This window comes from Antechinus flavipes, chromosome 6 (assembly GCF_016432865.1).
Source record: "Antechinus flavipes isolate AdamAnt ecotype Samford, QLD, Australia chromosome 6, AdamAnt_v2, whole genome shotgun sequence".
NCBI lineage: Eukaryota > Metazoa > Chordata > Mammalia > Dasyuromorphia > Dasyuridae > Antechinus > Antechinus flavipes.
The window spans coordinates 243,666,347-243,686,211 of NC_067403.1; the positions used below are offsets into that span (position 1 = coordinate 243,666,347).

Sequence of the window (19,865 nt, forward strand, 5' to 3'; positions counted from 1 at the left end):
TAATAGTCACGTTTTAAATATCTGTCTTCCTATTTCTTACCTTAGTAGTTTTATCTGTATAATAGGCAATTCCTTCCTTTGATTTAACCTATAGGATGCCATCTGGGTATCAGAAGAGATCAGCCAACTTCGATCATTTGAACATGGAGCATCAACCAATATCTAGAGGGAAAAAAAAAGACAAAAGATAAAACAAAATTATATGACAAAACCTGAAATGATATATGTAAGGCACTTTATAAACTTTTAAGTGCTATGGAAACACAAGGTATGATAAACACCATATGCTTTTTTGGAAGCATTTACACATATGACAAAGGTGTGGAGATCCTTGAAAAAGATTACTAATAAGATTTGCCATTCCTTTTCCTAAAAAAAAAAAAACAGTACATAAAAGCCTTCATTTAAAAAATATTGTTACTTTATTCCTGCTTTTTAAGTATTTTATTTGCTGATTATGCATTTCTATTTCAGTCTCTTGAAGTCCTTTTAATCTTCCTTTATCATTATCTATTACTATAAAATAATACTGAATTAAAACAATAGTATACTTTTTTTTCTTTTTGAAAGACTAGATCTCCTACATGGAATTATAGGGGTTTCCCAGGGGTCCAATCCCATTACTGACTGGCAGGGGAACTCACTTTGCCATCTCCAGTTCTGATCTGAGTCAATTTATTATCTGGGAAATTTGGTGGCCTCATCACTCCTGAGCTCAACAGTAGTCCTTGGAGTCAGTCTCCCTGTTAACAGAATTAGAGATGTGTACCCTCCCAATATACACATATGCCTATGAGTGTGCATACATGCATGCTTGTGTGTATTCTTTCAAAGTACCTTTTAAGTTGTATTGAAAACATAAAAAGGACCTTTAATTTCTGAAACCAGATGTTATCAAATACTTTAAGCCAAGTGGACTATTAAAGACTAACATAAAAATGAAAATATTCCAAATGAAGATATGTCTATTTTCATTTTATTAAAAATTTTTAAGGCATTAAAAAAGGCAAGACTATATGTGGGGGTGTGCGTATGCATGTATATAGGATATTTAAACAGAAGGGGGAAAGTAGCGATATATGGAATCAGTTTGTCCAAAATTATTACCTTGTCAAACATTTCAGGATGAATATGTCCTATCTGTCTGCCATCCAATTCCGTCACTTTTATTATGTTTGTCATGGGTTGTGGGATGAAGGATTCTAGTGTCCGCTTCAACCATCTTGATCTCAGATTATCATACTCATTACAGTGAAAATAACCTAAAATTTTTTAAAACAAAGTTTTCAAACCATGATATTATTTATAATTGCTGAAACTTTTAACTTTGTTATTCAAGTATTAAATATAGTATTATAATTATAGAGTTTAACATACCAAAAGGTTTCATTGTTAACATTTATGACCTTTCTTTGCATAAAAATGCCACAAACTGATTACATTATTAATAAAGCTGTGAACTGAAAATATTCAGAAAAACAAATTGTTATTACTGGAGGAAAAATGAGTAAACAGTCAATACTTTTTGACCCTGATGATATTACTGCAAGGCATATAGACCAAGAAAATAAAAAACAGAAATATCATATGTATATGTGTGTGTAATGTGTGTGTGTGTGTGTGTGTGTGTGTGTGTGTGTGTGTGTGTATGTGTGGAGAGAGAGGAGGAGGAAGAGGAGATGGGAAGAGAAGGGAAGGGAAGAGGAAGGAGGAGAAAGAAGAAAGAAGAGAGAATGAAGAAGAGAAATTCACAGGAACACTTTTTGTTCTAGAAAAGAAATGGAAGCAAAGTGGGTAACTGTTAACTGGATAATAAACTCTAGGATGTGACTATAATGAAGTAATGCCACATTGTAAGAAATATAAATTAATAATTATAACCTGAATGATAATGAAAAATAAATCTCAAATTTAAAATGGATAAATTTAATTTTGAAGGGTCTGTGAGAAGATGGGTATAGCTAGTGATCAATAATTCTAGAAAATGTCAAAATCATGTGAGAAGTCATCCAATTGTTCCCACCCTTCAAGCACAAATAGCAGGGAGATGGAGGAATTTTTTTTTTTAAGTTTTAAATGAATGAAATAGGGAAAATAGTTCTATATGGTAGGAAAATCCAGGAACAAAATGGATATTTTAATTTGAAAAGGACAAACAAATAATATATATGAATGTAATACAATATTATTGCACTATAAGAAATATAAATGAGGAATTCACTGAAAAATGGAAAGAATTATGCAAAGTAAAGAAACCAGAAGCAAAGAATCAAAATATATAATGTGCACAAAACAAAAGTATACACTTTTTTCCTTCTCAAACAAATCCTCAAATGTCTCTCTTTTTTGCAGTGCAAAAGATAACACTAAAAGCAAACTTTGATGAAGTAGGATGGCTACATTCTTGGAGAACTGATTATAAAACACAATTCCTTCTCCTCTTAGGGGTCTTAAGCATGTGTTCTCAGGTTGTGCTATATCAAATGTAGCTGCTATATCATTTGAGCTTTCCTAAGTGGTTTTCTGAGTTATAAGGAAAAGTTCAATATTTAAAACTGTTTAAGGAAAAATAACTAGTGTGGGAAAAAAAAAAAAAAGAAGAAGAAAGGATTGTCAAATTCAAAAAAAAGGCAAAAAAAGTTAAAAACAAAAGCATGGATACTGCCCCTACATCAATGGAAGGCAGAATCACTATCACTCAGATTATGGATCTACTGACTAAGTACTGAAATAGGAAAGAGTATCATTGCTACCCATTGTCATATTATTTATTATAAATTATTATTATTAATTATATATAAAAGTATTATTAAAAAGATGGCAAGTTTCTCCAGTTTCTGAGTAAGTTAAAACTTCTTTTGCAAGTGAGGTTAGAATTTAAAATAGTCTTTTGGCTTCATCTTTGCTTTAGTCATATACTTACAAAAGTAAACAAAAATGTTAGAATCTTCCAGGCATTTGCAACAACTTCACACAGATCATCTTATTGTGAAAAGAGCAAAAGGAAAGTACCAAAAAGAAACAAAACTATGTGCATCCCTCTTTATCTTTACTCAATCTGATCTTTGGGAGACAGAAACCTATCAAGAGCTCTGAATTCCTAAAGAATTATTACTAAACCTATCTGAGTATATGTCACATAATTAAACAATTGTTGAATGATTGATCTCTCTCCACACATTCCCTTAACACCAAGTTGGTTTTTCTCGCTCTTCAACTTTAAACATGCAGATTATGTTTAAACAAGTTATTTACTTGAAAAACATAGTAATATAGTTGATAAATTACTAGAATTGAAGATCAGAAGCATTTTTCTTTTTGTTATTCATTTCAAAATGGGAAAATGAGAAAAACAGAAAAAAAGAAAAAGTTTCATGTGCACAGCAGAATGAGACACAATAAACACACAAAATGAGACCAATTTCCATTTCAAGAAAGTGTAGATGATACATGCTACACACTGTTCAAAGCTGTCCATCTTTTCTTTGTAGCGTTTTCTTTTGTTTTTTGTTGCACATTTATTTTATTCTTTTCTCCCCTCCCCCACCTACCTCAAGACAGTTACAATTAATCATGAATACATTTACACACATATGTACACATAGATATCTATAATCATACACATTCCTATACATTTATGTGAGGCCATACTAGGCTTGTTTGTTCTTTCTGAAAGTGGATATCATCTTTCATAAATCCAACTTTTTCTTTATTTTTCTAAATTTACCAGCTCATCATTTCCTATATCACTATACCCACTTTATATTACCTAGTTATTATAAAGTCTAAAAGAATATTAATATGGCTGGTATATGTAGTTTCCATATTTTTCCTTTTTGATTAAATCTATTTTAGCTTTACCTTTGAGATTAATGAGTAGTCCTGTTTTTTAAAACATAAGTTCTCCTGATCATTGTTATTATATTTGTGTATCTCTTATTTTCTATCTCTACTGACTCCTTTACTTCTAGCCACCACTTTGCTATTACTTAACATACCTCACCATTCCTCTCTTATTCTCTCTTCTTTCCCTCCTTTTGTGCCTTCCCTTATCCTGCTCCTCCCACCTTATTTCTTTATAAATTTAGAAATCATCCTTTTAGATGTATGCATGCATATATTATTCTACCTCTTTAATCCATTCCTTATGATAGCAGTATTCCAAAACTACCAGTCCTCCTTTCCCTTCTAATTCCTCTGTATCAGTTCCTGTCTTTTTTTTTTTTAATCTTTTCCTACACGATTTGCTTTTTAAAATCACATCATCCTCAGCTCTACACCAATCTTTCCTATAGTCTTAATGTAGCCATTTTTAAGTCTTGTGTGATATTAATTGTGGCTCTGCCATATTTGAATTTTATTTTTCTTGTTGCATGTAAAACTTGTCTCCTTGATCTGGGGAAATTTAGCAATGATGTTCCTGTATGTTTCCTTCTAAAATCTCTTTCAAGTGGTGGATTTTTTTTTCTATTTCTATTTTCTTCTTTTTCTAACACTTCAGGATAATTTTCTTTAATTATTTCTTGTATTACTATATCACGATACTTTTTTTGATGAAAGTTTTAAGGTAGTCCAACTATTTTTATGTTTTCTCTTCTTGATCTCTTTTCCAGATTTGTCATTTTTTCTTATGTCTCATATTCTCTTCTAATTTTTCTTTATATTTTGTTTTATTTCTTGGCCTCTTAAAACTTCACTGACTTCCCCTTGCTCAATTCTAATTTTCAAAAAGCCATTTTCTTTCTTAAGAGTCTAGATCTCCTTTTGTAGATGGTTGACTTTCTTTTCATAATTTGTTTTTTTTAGATTTTCCTCAATCTATCTCATTTAATTTTTTAAAATCTTTTTTGATTATTTCTATGAATTCTTTTTGGGCAGGTGACTAATGTTACTCTTTGGGGTAGGAGAGACTTTTTTTTTGCTTTTTTTTTTTTCAACTTCAGGGTCTTCCACTGAAAATGAACCCCGGTTTTTTCCTTATTCCCATAGTAACTATCTTTGGTTTGGTTCTTTTCTTTTGCCTACTCATTTTTTTTTTTAAATAAGAGCTTGTTAGTGGAATTGAAATAAGCCATCACATGACTTTTGTTAGTTTCTAAGTGGGCAATTGACCAAAGAGAACAGAAAAACAGGATGCAATTGCCCATCGTTAGGTGCAGTGGGCTTGGTAAAAGGATGTAGGGAGCTTGGGTCATGCTACATGTTTCAAAATTTTGTTTTGATAGTTCTCTCCCTCCCACTTTGGAGGAAATTACCATAGCCTTGCTCCATAAGTATTTATCACAAAGATGTTGTTTGGTTCCATTCTGCTTTTGTGACAATATAGCCCTTTCCTTTGAAAAACCAGTCTAGTCTATCTATTGAAACTTTGTCCCACTGCATAATCATTTCTACTTCTGTGATAGGAGGATGGTGCTTCTGGTCTTAAGTATTCCTTCAGTTCTTCCCTCTGGCCTGGAAACTGAAAACCACAGTTCTAACCTCCTCTAAGGGCCTCCACCGGGGAACTATCCTGCCCCATTGCTTCTGCCAACACCAGCAAATGCTGGTTCCTTCTCATCCAGGACCATATTGGGGCTTGGCCTTCCTCATTAGCAGACATTCCCTCAATCTTCCTGGACTCAGATGCCCAACTCTCCAAGCAGTCTTAGAGATGAAAATTCCTGTGGCTAGGGTTAAGGCTATCTCTCAATCCAATTAGCCCTAGGGCTTTGCTGTTTCAGAAGAATTAGCCTATGGAAGGGTTTACATTTCACAGGGGCCAAAACCAAAACCTCACCCTAACTCCTGGAATCTTTCTTCAGATCTTCTCTTACTATTTACAGGAGGATCACAGTTCTTCTCAAACTCCTATTTGTTTTTTAACAGCTCTACATTCACCTTAAGATACAATTTTGTTTTGTTTGTGGGGAAAATCTGGAGTGCTTAGAATTTTCTGACCTACTCAGCCACTTTCTCAGAATTCTATTCAGAAGGATTTTTCATTAAAACTACAGTTTTTGTTAAGACTTTGTTAGTGAGTGATATTAAATAACAGGCTGAAATACTGAACAAAAGTCATTCTACCTACCAGTACACATTTTAGTCCTAAATAACCTTAAGCTGACAATTATATTTCAAATAAATTAGATTACACACCTATGTTTTATTAGGCAATAGTGGCAAGATGATAAATCTGCATTAAAGATCAATTTTAACTAAAAAGTTTTTAATCATTCAAAGCTACTAACAAGCCTTTGGTTCAATTTAAGGGAAAGCTACAGCACTGAGAAAGTTAGTATATAAATGAGTGATATATCCAATGACAACTCAATTTGTGTTTTGCTTATACAATTTTGCATTCTAAATTCAAGCACTTCAGCTAAACTAATTTTGGGATTAGACCTTTTAGTAGAAACATGTGTAAAGGGCTGAAACTCTGAATAGGTGCATTTGAATCAGGCAACGGAGCACTTAAGGCTAATTCCCTATTGGACAATAACTCTATTAGCATATCTGGAATTTCTCTTTTCACAGTTAATGCTAGTTCAATGTTTAGGGTTAAGAGAATTGTAGGGAAGAATTAGGAGATGGAGTGAGAGAGGTGAGAGAACTTCACTTGGCCTCAGGAGGAAGAGGAGAAAAGTGTGGAGATTCTGAACTCTAGAATGAAGAAGGATCCTTGGCAAAACTCCTCCTGGCAGTTTTGTCCATCTCTGTTCACTTCTCCCCAAGGACTTTTGCTTATCCTGACTCTGGCTGATTCTGATGCCTCCAGAGAGCAAGTCTGGACTTCACAAACATGCATTTACTTATATTTCTAGATATACCATTTAGGGAAAAAAGTCCCTTTCCTTGAAGAACCAAAGTCAACATATAGTTTATTTCTCTTAATATGGAAAAAACAAGTTCTAGAACCTTAAAAAATCTATAGCCAATAATAACAACAATAAAATTCTACTTACATTAGACATATTGTAAAGATCTAGCCACATGAATTTTGTACAGAATTCTTAGTAGTAGATTACAGCCTGGATATTAAGAATACTTAAAAATTTTAATACCATTAAAAATTAGAAGAGAAGGAGGTTATATGTATCTCACAGCTATAAGTAGGAGATATTGTAACCAAACATGGAATAAAGACAATTGACAAAAATAAATTTGATTACATGACACTGGAAGGCATTTACAAATAAAATTAATATACCTAGCATAAGAAGAGAAGCAGTTGAATATTAAAAAAGAAAAAAAAATATCTCCATCAAATTTCACATATAAGGATGGTGTACCTAAGTTATACAGACCACAAAAACATGTAAAACCCAAAGCCATGACTATCAGGTAAATAGTCAAAGGTTATGAACAAACAGTTCTCAAAAGAATTTCTAAATATAAAAGATTTATACAAAAATTTATAAACAAAAAATTTCTACTATATAAAAGAATGTTCCAAATAATGCAAAACAAAACAACTATGTTGCTTCACCTCACACCCAGAAAATCGCCAAAGATGACAAAAGATAGGAATAATCAATGTGGAAAGATAAGCACGCTATTACATTGTGGATGGAACTGTGAAGTAGTATAAATAGTCTGGAAAGCAAATTGAAATTATGGAAAGAAAACGAGTAAAATATCTTTGCCCAAAGATTCCACAGCCAGACTCAAAGAAAACTACTGATTAAAAACATAAAAGGCATTATATAGAAAATATTTAAAACAGTACTTTCTGTGGAAGAACTAGAAACATATGCTCATCAATTGGTGAATGGAATGGAATGAAATACTATTGTGTTATCTGATAAATATTCTAAATATGAGAGGCATGAAAAAACTATACTGATGCAATGCAAAGCCAGCAGAATCTTAAAAAAATAATATTCATGTCTACAATATTATAAATGGAGATAATATATACCACAAGCAAAATAACAAGGCACAAGCTTGGCCCCCACAAAAAAGATTATGAAGACCCTTCCACTTGTTTGTAGCAGAGTCCACACATGTGTAACATAGCATATATTGTCAGATTTTTTTCCCCAAGTATTGACTGGCTTATACAAATTTATTTCTCTTTGTGTTCTTTTTTTTTTCTTTAAAAAAATTCTCTAGGAAGGGATAAAAAGATTGGAAGAAGGAAAGAAAGGGGAAATTTAGGCAGTGTAAAAACAAAAGATATCAATAAAAATATATTTTAAAAATAAGAGTAATAAAATGACTACTTATTCCAAAAATAATTTCTCTAATTGCATTTTGACACTAAAATTTCCCTTTAAAATTAAAAAATAACACAAGACTTATAAGTAAAGATTAAAATGATGTCAAAAAAACCGAAAAACTAATGAACACAAAAGTCAATCAAAGAAATACCTTTTATAAAATACTATTAAGCATTTATTTCAACATATTTAACATGTATTGGACTACCTGCCAGCTAGGGGAGAGGGGTGGGTGAAAGGAGGGGAAAATTTAGAACAAAAGGTTTTGCAAGGGTGTTGGAAAATTTTTTTTGTTTTTTTTTTTTGCTGTGCAAATAAATAAATAAAGAGATTACTATTACTTCATCTCCACTATGCTTGTCATACAAATGTCCACTTTTCAAATAGGTAATTTCTCTAATCATACAGAAAGTCAACAATACTAAGGTATTTATCAGAGGCTACTGCATTTTTTTTTTTTAATAAAAAACTCTGAAGTGTAGTTAACTAACATTTGCATCAATAATTTAAGATATCATGCAAATTATTTATGTATATATTATATACAAATACACAGCCTTCTTTCTGTTTTTCATTTCCATAAACGGAAAAAACAAAAGATTCACTTTGTTCTGAGGATTTTAAATAACTTTGTTACATAGTGGATTAGGCTTTCTACAATTCAAATTTCTCCTTAATACCTTTTGAATATGTCACATTCACTTAATGCATACTAAAAAGAAAACAATTTACCTGGATCAGCACACTGTAAAAGAGATATTGATTTGCCCCCAGGAGCGGCACACATATCCAAAACTCTTTCCCCATTTTGCAATTCCAGAGCCAACACTGGGAGAAGGGAGGCAGCATTTAGAAGATAATATCCTTTAATTTTACCAATTTGATATTTATCTGAAGGTATTCGTTCAGGAATTCTACTAACATAGCACATCAGTGATTTAGGATAGTAGGGAAAATATCCTTGAAGAAGGGTGTGATATCTCTTTACTTGTAAATCCTTCTCCATTTGGAAAGGATAGTTGAATCTATTAAGAAGGACTGCATATTGCCAGCATGTGGGAGATGTTAAGATATCCCTAGAAATAGAAAAAAAAAATTAACATTATAGACACTGATTTTTTAAATCATTTTTCAAAACGGTCAAAATTCAAGTTTTATCTCTACTTAGTGGCTCTCTGAGTAACTAGTTGACTTGTCTTTATATTACTTTTCATCTATTTAAATAGGAATAATATAGCTCTAACTCACACAAGAGTATGTTGTATAAGTAATCAGATTTAGTGCTAAAGATTGATCCTAATGCAGTATAGGTAGTTATTATTAGTATCAGAGTATACCTGAATTTAATGTTTTCTTAAAGAGATTAAATGGTAGAGGGATTCCAATATTATTAACAATTATCATCATCCATAAAAGGAAACAGTGGCTCATATAATATAAAGGATGAATAATAATTCAGTTACATTTAATACAAGGATTAATTTTATGACCTTTTATGATAATATTTATTTCCCTAATTTTGATCTGTCTTGTTTGGTATTAAATTGTGTATTTTCTCAGTTCAATGACAAAAGGAGAAATATAGCAGATGATCAGTGGGAATTAAATCTTGATTATAAATTGACAGATAATTTTAGAAAACCATTTTAGTTTCTATTTGGCCCTAAAATTTACAATTCATGTTCTGACATGTATATTAAAATTAAAATTAAAAAAAATGCCTAAGAAATGGCCTGGAACATATTCTATAAATTACATAATTTGTAAAAAACAAAACAAAAAGCCTTCAGTTTCATTATAGGGGCTTTTTCACGTCAATCAATTTAATTTTACTTCTAAATGTTAACAATAATTACCATATCCCAATAACTTAATTAAGGTTATAAAACCATCATTTGTTTTGTTCTTTAGCAGCTCTCATTTTTCAACCAGAAGGAAAAGATGAAATATGTCTTTAAGCTATTTCTTTAAGGAGTTCCAGAAGAAAATCTCCTTGAGGAAAACATATTCAGTTCCTTATTATTCACAAGCAGATTATTTAAAATATGAATGATTTGTATACTTTAGTCCACTGCTATATTTTTTAATTGGTTCTAGACCCTAGCCATTAACTACACAATTAAGAAACTTGATATAGGCAATAGTAGTCTCTCTTCACATCAGGTGAACATCAGGGAAAAGAATTCCTCCTCAAGACTCATCCCCAATTCTTAAACTTCCTTAGTTGTTTAAAAAAAAAAAAAAAAAAAAGGTCCTAAATGAATACCCATCAGTTGAAAAACAGTCGAATAAGTTATGGTATATGAATGTAATGTAATGTTCTGTAAGAAATGATGAACAGTCTGATTTCAGAAAAGCCTAGAAAGACTTACATGAACTGATGATGCTCAGTGAAATGAACCAAGAAAACACAGTAACAAGATTATGTAATGATCAACAGTGACAGACTTGGCTCTTTTCAACAATGAGGTAATTCAAGAAAATTTCAATAGACTTGTGATGGAAAATGCCATCTGCATCCAGAAAAAGAACTATGGAGACTGAAAGCATAGGATTTTCACTTTTTTGTTGTTTGTTGTTTCTTCTTTTCATCTGATTTTTTTTGTGTGTGTGTGTAGCACCACAAATATGAAAATGTGTAGAAGAAATACACATCTTTAACCCATATAGGAATTCTTGTTGAATTCGGAGAAGAGGAGGAAGGAAAAAAAGATTAATGTTGAAAATTGTCTTTGCATGTTTTTGGGGAAATTAAATATTATTAAAACTTTTTAAATTAAAATTTAAAAATCACTTTGATCTCCTCTTCTCAAAAAAGGGGGAAAAAAAGGCTCTCTAGACCAAATCCTCCAAAAACCATGAGGATTCAAAAATGTGCTCCCTTTTCAAAAGGTTTCATTGGAGGATTCAAAAGAAAAGAATAAACAAAATGAAGTCTTTTTTGAAAGCAAAGAGTTATTCTTCCTTTTCTTCCAAAAGATTACAAAAAGTTTCCATAGGAAAAATTGACTCCATTCAAATTCATAGATTGAATTGGGACTACAGCCAGCTCTTTTTTCAGTTCTTAAAGGGAAAAGTTCAATATAGATGGCTACAAAAACACAGTTTCTGGGGAGATAGACAAGTGAAGCTTTCTCAGACTTATCAAGAAGTCTATGAGATCCTATTTCCAGAAGTCTACAGAGTTGGAAGATCAGGTCTTGAGCCCAGGTTGCAAGAAATCACATGATCTCAAGGCTTAGAAGTCTCTAAAGGTCAAGACCCTAGGTCAGTGACAAGAAGTGACATGACCCACAAGAAGCAGACAATATTGATGATCATTGGTCACTGATGATTACTTCCTTTTAGTCTATCCAATGAAGACTTGAGTCTTTTCCTATTTAACCAGCTTTCCTGTTTCCAGCTTGTCATGTTGGAAGCTGAGGTGCTTCCCAGGTATGCTTGGACCTCTCCCTTTGAGGACTAAATAAATGCTTTCTCTTTATAACTGAAAATGTCTTTGATTAGTTAATTTGGAAAAGAGGTTCTAACACCTGACCCACACACTTGCAAGTGTGTAAATGAAAATTATTATTATTATTATTATTTTGCTGAGGTAATTGGGATCAAGTGACTTGCCCAGGGTCACACAGCTAGGAAGTGTCTAAGGCCAGATTTAAACTCAGGTTCTCCTGACTTGCAGGGCTGGCGCTCTATCCACTGCACACCTAGCTGCCCCACATGTGAAAATTATTAAAGTTCTTTATTATCTTATTCCAATCCACAATTAGTCAAAAAAAGAAATATGCATCTATGAAGAGGGCTAAAAACATGATTTACAAGGCAAACACTTTTAATATATAACTGATTCAGGTCAAGTGTCTCTAGAATGAAATTCAATAAAATTTCAGCTTATCAAAAAAAAAATCTAGAAAATGTAACAGAACATTAAGGAATCTAAAAGATATGTATTCAGTGCAACCTAAATTATGTTTTGTGGCACAATCTCTGTTGTGCCAAGATATAGAGACGAGTTGAGAAATATTAATTTTTATTTGGAGAATTTATTAAGGTCAACTTTGGCCACATGGGATCAGTAACCAAATTGTGTGGCCCTGAACAAAAGGACATTGGGTTTTTTATAGGGTTTGACAGGAACCTTATCTGACATATTTACAACTGTTTGTTAAAGGAATATGTCAAAGACAGAGGCAGAGGGACAGAAGTCTTACATGAAATTTCTGTTATGCAAGAGAGATTTGTCTCAGTGACCTGTAATATGATTTAAAAACCCCACATATTTGGGTCATAAAGTAAATATATAATTAGCTACAGTTATTGTCTAGACAAAATTTCAGCAAAATGGCTTATCTCTTGGTGATACCTTTCTTTCTTTTTCTGGGATGGAACCTGAAAATTTCATTTTTTATTTCCCCTAGATTAGAACTTACTCAATCAGTTTTGATTAGTACCTTCTCTGCAATTTACAGAATTGCTTGGGGCACTGAGACATTAAGTAACTTAACCAGGGTTCCATGGCTAGTATGTAGCAGAGTCAGAACTAGAAGGGTCTTCCTGATTGAGGGGTCAATTCTCTAATCCACTAAACAGTAAAGTGCTTTATTAACTTATTCCAATCCACAATTAGTCAACTTAATTATAAAACAATAGGAATAGGGGCTAGATCTGTAATTTACCAAAAGAAGAAATGTCTTTGACCAACTTAGGCCTACACATTCTCTGCAATTTATAGTCTTCAGAGTTACCCAAAACAGGGATTTTTAAACTTTTTCTACTCGTGACTCCTTTTATCCCAAGAAATTTTTCATATGACCCTTGGTATATAGGTACAAATCAAACATTTAATGATAACAAATCACAATTTTGTGACCTTGATATTCTGTTATGAGACCCCATATGGTCACAATAGTTTAAGAAACTGGGGCCTAGAACACTGACAAATTATTTGTTTAGGGTTGTATAGCCAGTAGACGTTAGAAATCACACTTGAATCCAAGTCTTTCTGGCTTTGAGATGTCTGTGTTGCCTCTGTGAAAACTTTCTATTGTTTGGAAATAGTTAAATTCCACAGGTATTAAACCTGTTCAAAGTGATGAAGCCTTACTCTTATCAATTTCTAAAACGGCATTAATACTTCCTTTGGTCTTTTTCCCTTAGTGTTCTCCCACAGAAATGGCAACACATTTAAAACTCAAAATACACATGGTAATATCACTCATAGACAAGAAGCATTGAATACATTTCACAGACTCTTTGACATCTGTCTAAAATTTTCCAAACTCCCATTATGCTTTTTAACTCTCTTACAAAACTTTATTTTAGTTATACAGAAACCAAGGGGAAACATTTAACTATAAAAACCCAACAAATATATAAAAGGCATGGATTTCAGGGAAAAAAGAGATAGGTAAAATCTCACTCTATACTACTTCAGAAAAGACAAGAATATTCTCACTTATTTTTCTTGTAATTAAAAAAAATATTGGGAAGAAAAATACTCACCTTTTCCTGAAGGTAAAGTGACTCTTACAAAACAATAACATGTCTGATAAGCTCAAAAAGAATCTGTATTTCCACCATTGCTATTCAATACTGTGCTGTGCATCACCTTCTATCCTCGTAATAATAGCCAACATAGTGTTTACTATGGGCCAGATATTATGCCGGGGACTTTATGACATACTAAATTGAGAAGACTTACTTAGCATACTGGAAAAGGGATGGCAATCCATGAAATCTTTAAAAAAAACAATATGCCTCCTTTAAAGTGACTATTGTTTTTTTTGTCATTTGTTTTCCTACCATCAAATATACTAGAAAAAATTGTTATGTTTAGCTTCTGTTCACCATCAAAGAACTAATAGGCTCACAATCCCTTTTTACAATTACTTTATTAAAGGAATCAGAATACCTAAATTCAAATCCAAATTCTGCTATTTAAATAAATGAGTATCTTAGGCAAGCCAATTAACCACTTTTGGGCTTTAATTTCTTTTCTTTCATTTAATAGTATTTTATTTTTCAAATTACATGGAAACATAGTTTTCTTTTCTTTTCTTTTTTTTAATATTTTATTTTATTTTATTTAATAATTACTTTATATTGACAGAATCCATGCCAGGGTAATTTTTTTACAACATTATCCCTTGCACTTGTTTCTGTTCCGATTTTTCCCCTCTCTCTCTCCACCCCCTCCCCTAGATGGCAAGCAGTCTTATATATGTTAGATATGTTGCAGTATATCCTAGATACAATATATGTTTGCAGAACTGAACAGTTCTCTTGTTGCACAGGGAGAATTGGATTCAGAAGGTAAAAATAACCCGGGAAGAAAAACAAAAATGCAGATAGTTCACATTCATTTCCTGTTCTTTCTTTGGGTGTAGCTGCTTCTGTCCATCATTTATCAATTGAAATTCAGTTAGGTCTCTTTGTCAAAGAAATCCACTTCCATCAGAATATGTCCTCATACAATATCGTTGTCGAAGTGTATAATGATCTCCTAGTTCTGCTCATTTCACTTAGCATCAGTTCATGTAAGTCTCGCCAAGCCTCTCTGTATTCATCCTGCTTGTCATTTCTTACATAACAATAATATTCCATAATGTTCATATACCACAATTTACCCAGCCATTCTCCAATTGATGGGCATCCATTCATTTATGGAAACATAGTTTTCAACAAACATTTTATAAGATTTTGAGTTCCAAATATTTTCTTGCTCCTTCTCCTCCCCCCCTCCCCAAGAAAGTAAGCAATCTAATAAAAGTTATACATGAACAATCTTTGCTTTTTTTAAACATTATTTCCATATTAGTCATGTTGTGAAAGAAAAATCAGAAAAGGAAAAGAACACCAGAAAGAAAAAAAAAAAGGTGAGAATAATATGCTTTTATCTATATTCAGTCTCCATAATTCTTTCTCTGCTTATGAATGGCATTTTCTTTCTTAAATCTGTTAGAATTGTCTCGGATTGCTATATTGCTGAGAAGAGCTATCTATCAGAGGTGATCATCACGTAATCTTGCTATTTCTGTGTACAATGTTCTCCTGATTCTGCTCACTTCACTCAGCAACAAATTATCTAAGTCCAGGTTTTTCTGAAATAAGCCTGTTCATCATTTCTTTTTTTAAAATTTATTTTATTTTTGAGGCAATTGGGGTTAAGTGATCTGCCCCAGGATTACATTGCTAGTAAGTGTTAAGTGTTTCAGGCTGGATGTGAACTAAGATCCTCCCGACTTCAGGGATGGTGCTCTATCCACTGTGCTGTCCCCCTCATCATTTCTTACAGAACAACAATATTCCATTATATTTATATGCCATAATTTATTTAGCTATCCCCAAATGATGGGCATCCACTTCATTTCCAATTCTTTCTCACCATAAAAAAAGAGCCACTGCAAACATTTTTGCACATGCGGTTTCTTTTCCTTCTTAGGCCTTAATTTCTTCATCTGTAAAATAAACGTGCTGGACTAGGAAAACTAAGATTCAATATAGTTTTAATTCTACGATCCTACAATTTAGTGGTGAGGTATTTTCCCTTCAATGAAGTAGATTAAAACCCATTCACATATCTTCAAGAGCTGATCTGGCCAAAAAGATATTCACTCTGGGGTCAAAATAATGGGGAACCTCTCTGAATTTAGTTAGACTGATTCTCAGACAGTAGATACATAATCCATTATCAGACTTAAAATCATAGCATGTCAGAACTAGACCTGACCTTAGAAGTTATTTAAGCAAACCAACAGACACATGGAAATCCCCTCTCTAACATGTCTGATAAGTTATTTATCTAACCTCGGCCAACCATTCCACTTCATCTTTGATCCTTTAATGTAGAAGCTTCTAAATGTTGTGTTACACTTGACGGTGATTCCACGATACTTGAACTGTTTCTGGCTGCTTGATTGGGGAGTTTTGGAATTTGGTTATAATATTCCTGAGAGTTTTTATTTTGGGATCGCTTTCAGAAAGTGATTGATGGATTTTTTTCAATTTCTATTTAACCCTCTGGATTTGGATCTCTTCCAACAACGAAATGACTCAAGGCAACTTCAAAAGATCTGGGACGGAAACTGTGATCTACATGTAGAGATAGAACTATGAAGGCTAAATATGGATCAAAGCATAGTATTTTCTCCTTTTTTTGTTGTTGTTTGCTTGTTTGTTTTTTCCCTTTTGATCTGATTTTCTTTTTGCTTAGCAAGACAAATACGGAAATATGTTTGGAAGAATCTCACACATGTAACCTATATTAGATTGCTTCCTAACTTGGGAAAGTGAGAAAAGAGAGAAGAGGGAGAAAAATCTGTTATATAAGATTTTGCAAAGGTGAATGTTGAAAATTATCTTTGCATGTATTTAATGGAAATAAAAATATAAACCTCAGAATTTGATTGCTATAAACTACCTCTTCCCTATCCATCTATATATAGATGATTTTTTAAAAATCAATTATATAATTCAAACTTATTAAGTCTTTTGGGCTAGTCTAGAGGTTTTAACTACAAAGCCCTCCTTAAAGTGTACTGAACTAATTACTAAGTGAACTAAAACTAATTATAACATAATTGTAATATTTAACAAAATGCATTTTTAAAAATAGAACATAAGTAATATTAAATGTGTAGTTTTCTATATCCATTTGTGGTTCACAATTATAAGATTTAGCGATCCCCATTTCCAATTCTGTTTGAAAACACAAGTGTAGTCAGAATCTTTTGAACATAAAAGTCTATCAATTATTGCTTCTACTATCCTATCATTCATGATTTTGATAAGGATATATCATCTATGTTGTCATCCAAGCCACTAATGAAAATACTGATCAGAATAAAATAAATCGATCAAGTACAGAATCCTTGATCACTCTACTATAAACATCCTTTCACATTAACATTTATCCATTCATTATTTCTTTTTGGGTCTGGGCAAATCATCAGTCTATAATTTTATTCAGGGTAATAGATGTGCTTACTATCTCCTCACTTATCTTGGGTTTTGCTTCTCTCGTAATTATTTTTCTCTTCTTTTTTCCTAATCTAAATCCTACAGAAATAAAACAGAACCTGCATAATCCTATCTCCTTTTCTTTATGTGGTATCATTAGCCAATCTTCCACTATTTTGGATGTTTCCCTCACCACAAACAAAAAAGCCTTTCTTATGATCTTTAACACTCATTATAAGCTCTGTTTATCCTGGACTTCAGTGTTCCTAACATTTTAGGAGGGACATGTCATGCTTTTTGGATTATACTCAATCACTTATCCTTAATTCCACTTTTTGAATATTTTCTTTAAAATTTGAATCAATCAGTTACTTCCTTAAATCTCAAAATGGATTTCCTTTTTTGCTCATCTTTTATAGAGTAAAAAATTCTTTCTTGAGATCATTTTATACATCAAGCTGTATTACTCTGTAGAATTTTAAGGAATGAGATCCTACCCAATAACATTCTAAAATCTTTAAAAATCTGCTCTCTCAGACTATGTGGAAAACTAACTGGCATATACAAAATTTGAATTCTTGACTTTGGTCATTTTAGTAGCAATTAAGTTAATCTATTCAGACATGAACTTTTATAACCAGCATAAAAGTGAAGTCAACCTGAAACTTTAAGTGACTAATAAAATTTCTTTCAGCTATTTGTATATATTAAATGTTCCTCCTTATTGTCTTCTGTCTCTCTAAAATATTATGAAGTTAGATAAAATGAAGTTCAAACTAAAGGTAGTGATAAAATGGAGAATAAAGAGGAAAAAAAGATGACATCCTTTGAAGGAACACTTAAAAGAAAAAACCCGTAGTATATCAGCAGTATTGTCTTTAAAATAATATTTTATAATTTCAGGAATTAAATGTTATATAATTCCCTTCTCACTTGAAAAAAATAATGAAAGGTGTTTATCTATTAAGCTGTAGTTAATTCTGTTAACTACAAAAATCTTGTTGGTGCCAGGATAAATTAAAAGCAAGTAACTAAAGCCAGTTAGAAACAAATGACTCAAAACTCACTTCAAATAAAGATTCTCATTACTCAACAAGATCTCCCTAATTTTCCTGCAATTTGACTTAGTTCCACCTTCCCACTTCTATTTAAGACAAAGTAGAATACTTCATTCCTCTCCCCATAAAATTATATTAACACAACCTGCAAAATATCTACAATTACAAATTACAATTCTCTAGAACATTCTCAAATGCTAATTCATGGAATATTAAAATAATTTTTATACTAACCTTACTGTAATCCATGACTCTCCAAGCTCTTTGATATACTGCTTCTCAAAATGATCCAACACAACTTTGCAAATTTGTTTTGTAAGTTTCTTTTGTGACTGTGGTTTCAGCTATGATAATGAAACAAGAAATTACTAAGATATATAAATATTTCATATTTACTAAGCCTAGACCATACAAACACTGTAAATTTTTTCAAACTAATACTTGTTGCTTGCAAGCAATTAAGTTTCAAAAGCAGAGAAATAACTTTTTTTTTTTTTTTTTTTAGAACAAGTGGTTAACAAAATTGAAATGACCTTTTACAGTATCGGGGCATTGGATTTAGAATCAAACCTGGGTTCTATTAACCGGTCTTTGACATTGCTGTAAGACAATGTAAGGCAATAAACATACAATGTAATTTCTGAAACTGTTTAATCTGTAACATGACTAATCTAATGTAGTCTTGTCCTCTTCACTATAATCAGGAAGAACAAGCCACTTTTGAGATTTAAGGCTAAAGAGGTCCTTAAAGATCACTTAGTAAACACTACCTAATTTGTGTAGATGAACAAGTGATCTATCCAAGTCCACATAGGTTAACAGTAGTTGTGATACGAATATAACTGTGAATTTATATTACACTTCTCACTCAACACTAAAATACGATCCTTCAAAGAAGCCAATAGAGAACAAAAGAAAATTGAATAAACTAGATTAAACACTTATTAAAGTTCCTCTAGAAACTCAGGTTCCATCCAGTGGGAAGCTGATGTAATTGATGAAATGTCATTACCCTTAAACAGCAATGTGTCGGCTGTTACTGTTGAATCATATGCCAGTTTCAAAAGGAAACTGGGGATAAAAATAATAAATGCCGAGCACTACTAAAGGGTTAGTCTACGAATCGCCTATATTGTCATTTGATAATCGCAATAGATTCTATGAAGTAGATGATATTATTCCAATTTAGAAATGAAAAAAGAAACGGAGGCAATAAAGGGCCAAGTAGTTTCTGGAAGGTCACAGGCGAATTTTCCTATCTCCACACCCAGAGCTCTGTGCTCTGAGCTAGCCAGCTGCTTAGAAGCTCGCCTCTGTACAGCGAAGGAAGGACTAGCAACAATAGTCATGGTGGAAACCGCATTCGCAAACCGAGATGGGGGAAAAGAGGCTTTTCTTTTCGAATTCCAAAGCAGGCCAGAGGAAGCGACCAGCTCGAAAGCCTAGACGATTTCACTTCTTCAGGTGGAGATAACAGGCTCACCCGGTTCAGCACCATCTGGTTTGGAGGAGTCCCAAATCGCCAACTACCCAGTCACATGCAGCAACGTTCCAAAAGAATCTCATTAGGCGTAGATACCAACGCTAAAATGGACAAGCGAGAATCTGATTCGACAACCCCAGTCCCTTCCGCCTAGAGTACGCCTAG

The 19,865-nt window shown here is 32.5% G+C and overlaps 1 protein-coding gene across 6 annotated transcripts in view; it reads right to left on the reverse strand.

The window, feature by feature from the left end:
• NSUN3 (NOP2/Sun RNA methyltransferase 3) overlaps positions 1-19,865 on the reverse strand; it is a 110,783-nt gene extending 90,918 nt beyond the window's left edge. For 2 of the 6 annotated variants that reach the window (XM_051964546.1, XM_051964550.1), the window contains exons 1-5: positions 19,701-19,865; positions 18,452-18,561; positions 8,934-9,277; positions 1,108-1,262; positions 41-162 (exon numbers count right to left, since the gene is read on the reverse strand). In XM_051964546.1, the coding sequence (XP_051820506.1) occupies positions 41-162; positions 1,108-1,262; positions 8,934-9,277; positions 18,452-18,561; positions 19,701-19,715 (746 nt within the window). In that variant the 5' untranslated portion in view covers positions 19,716-19,865. The remainder of the gene's footprint in view (positions 1-40; positions 163-1,107; positions 1,263-8,933; positions 9,278-18,451; positions 18,562-19,700) is intronic. The other 4 variants (XM_051964549.1, XM_051964547.1, XM_051964548.1 and 1 more) reach the window with 3 other exon arrangements.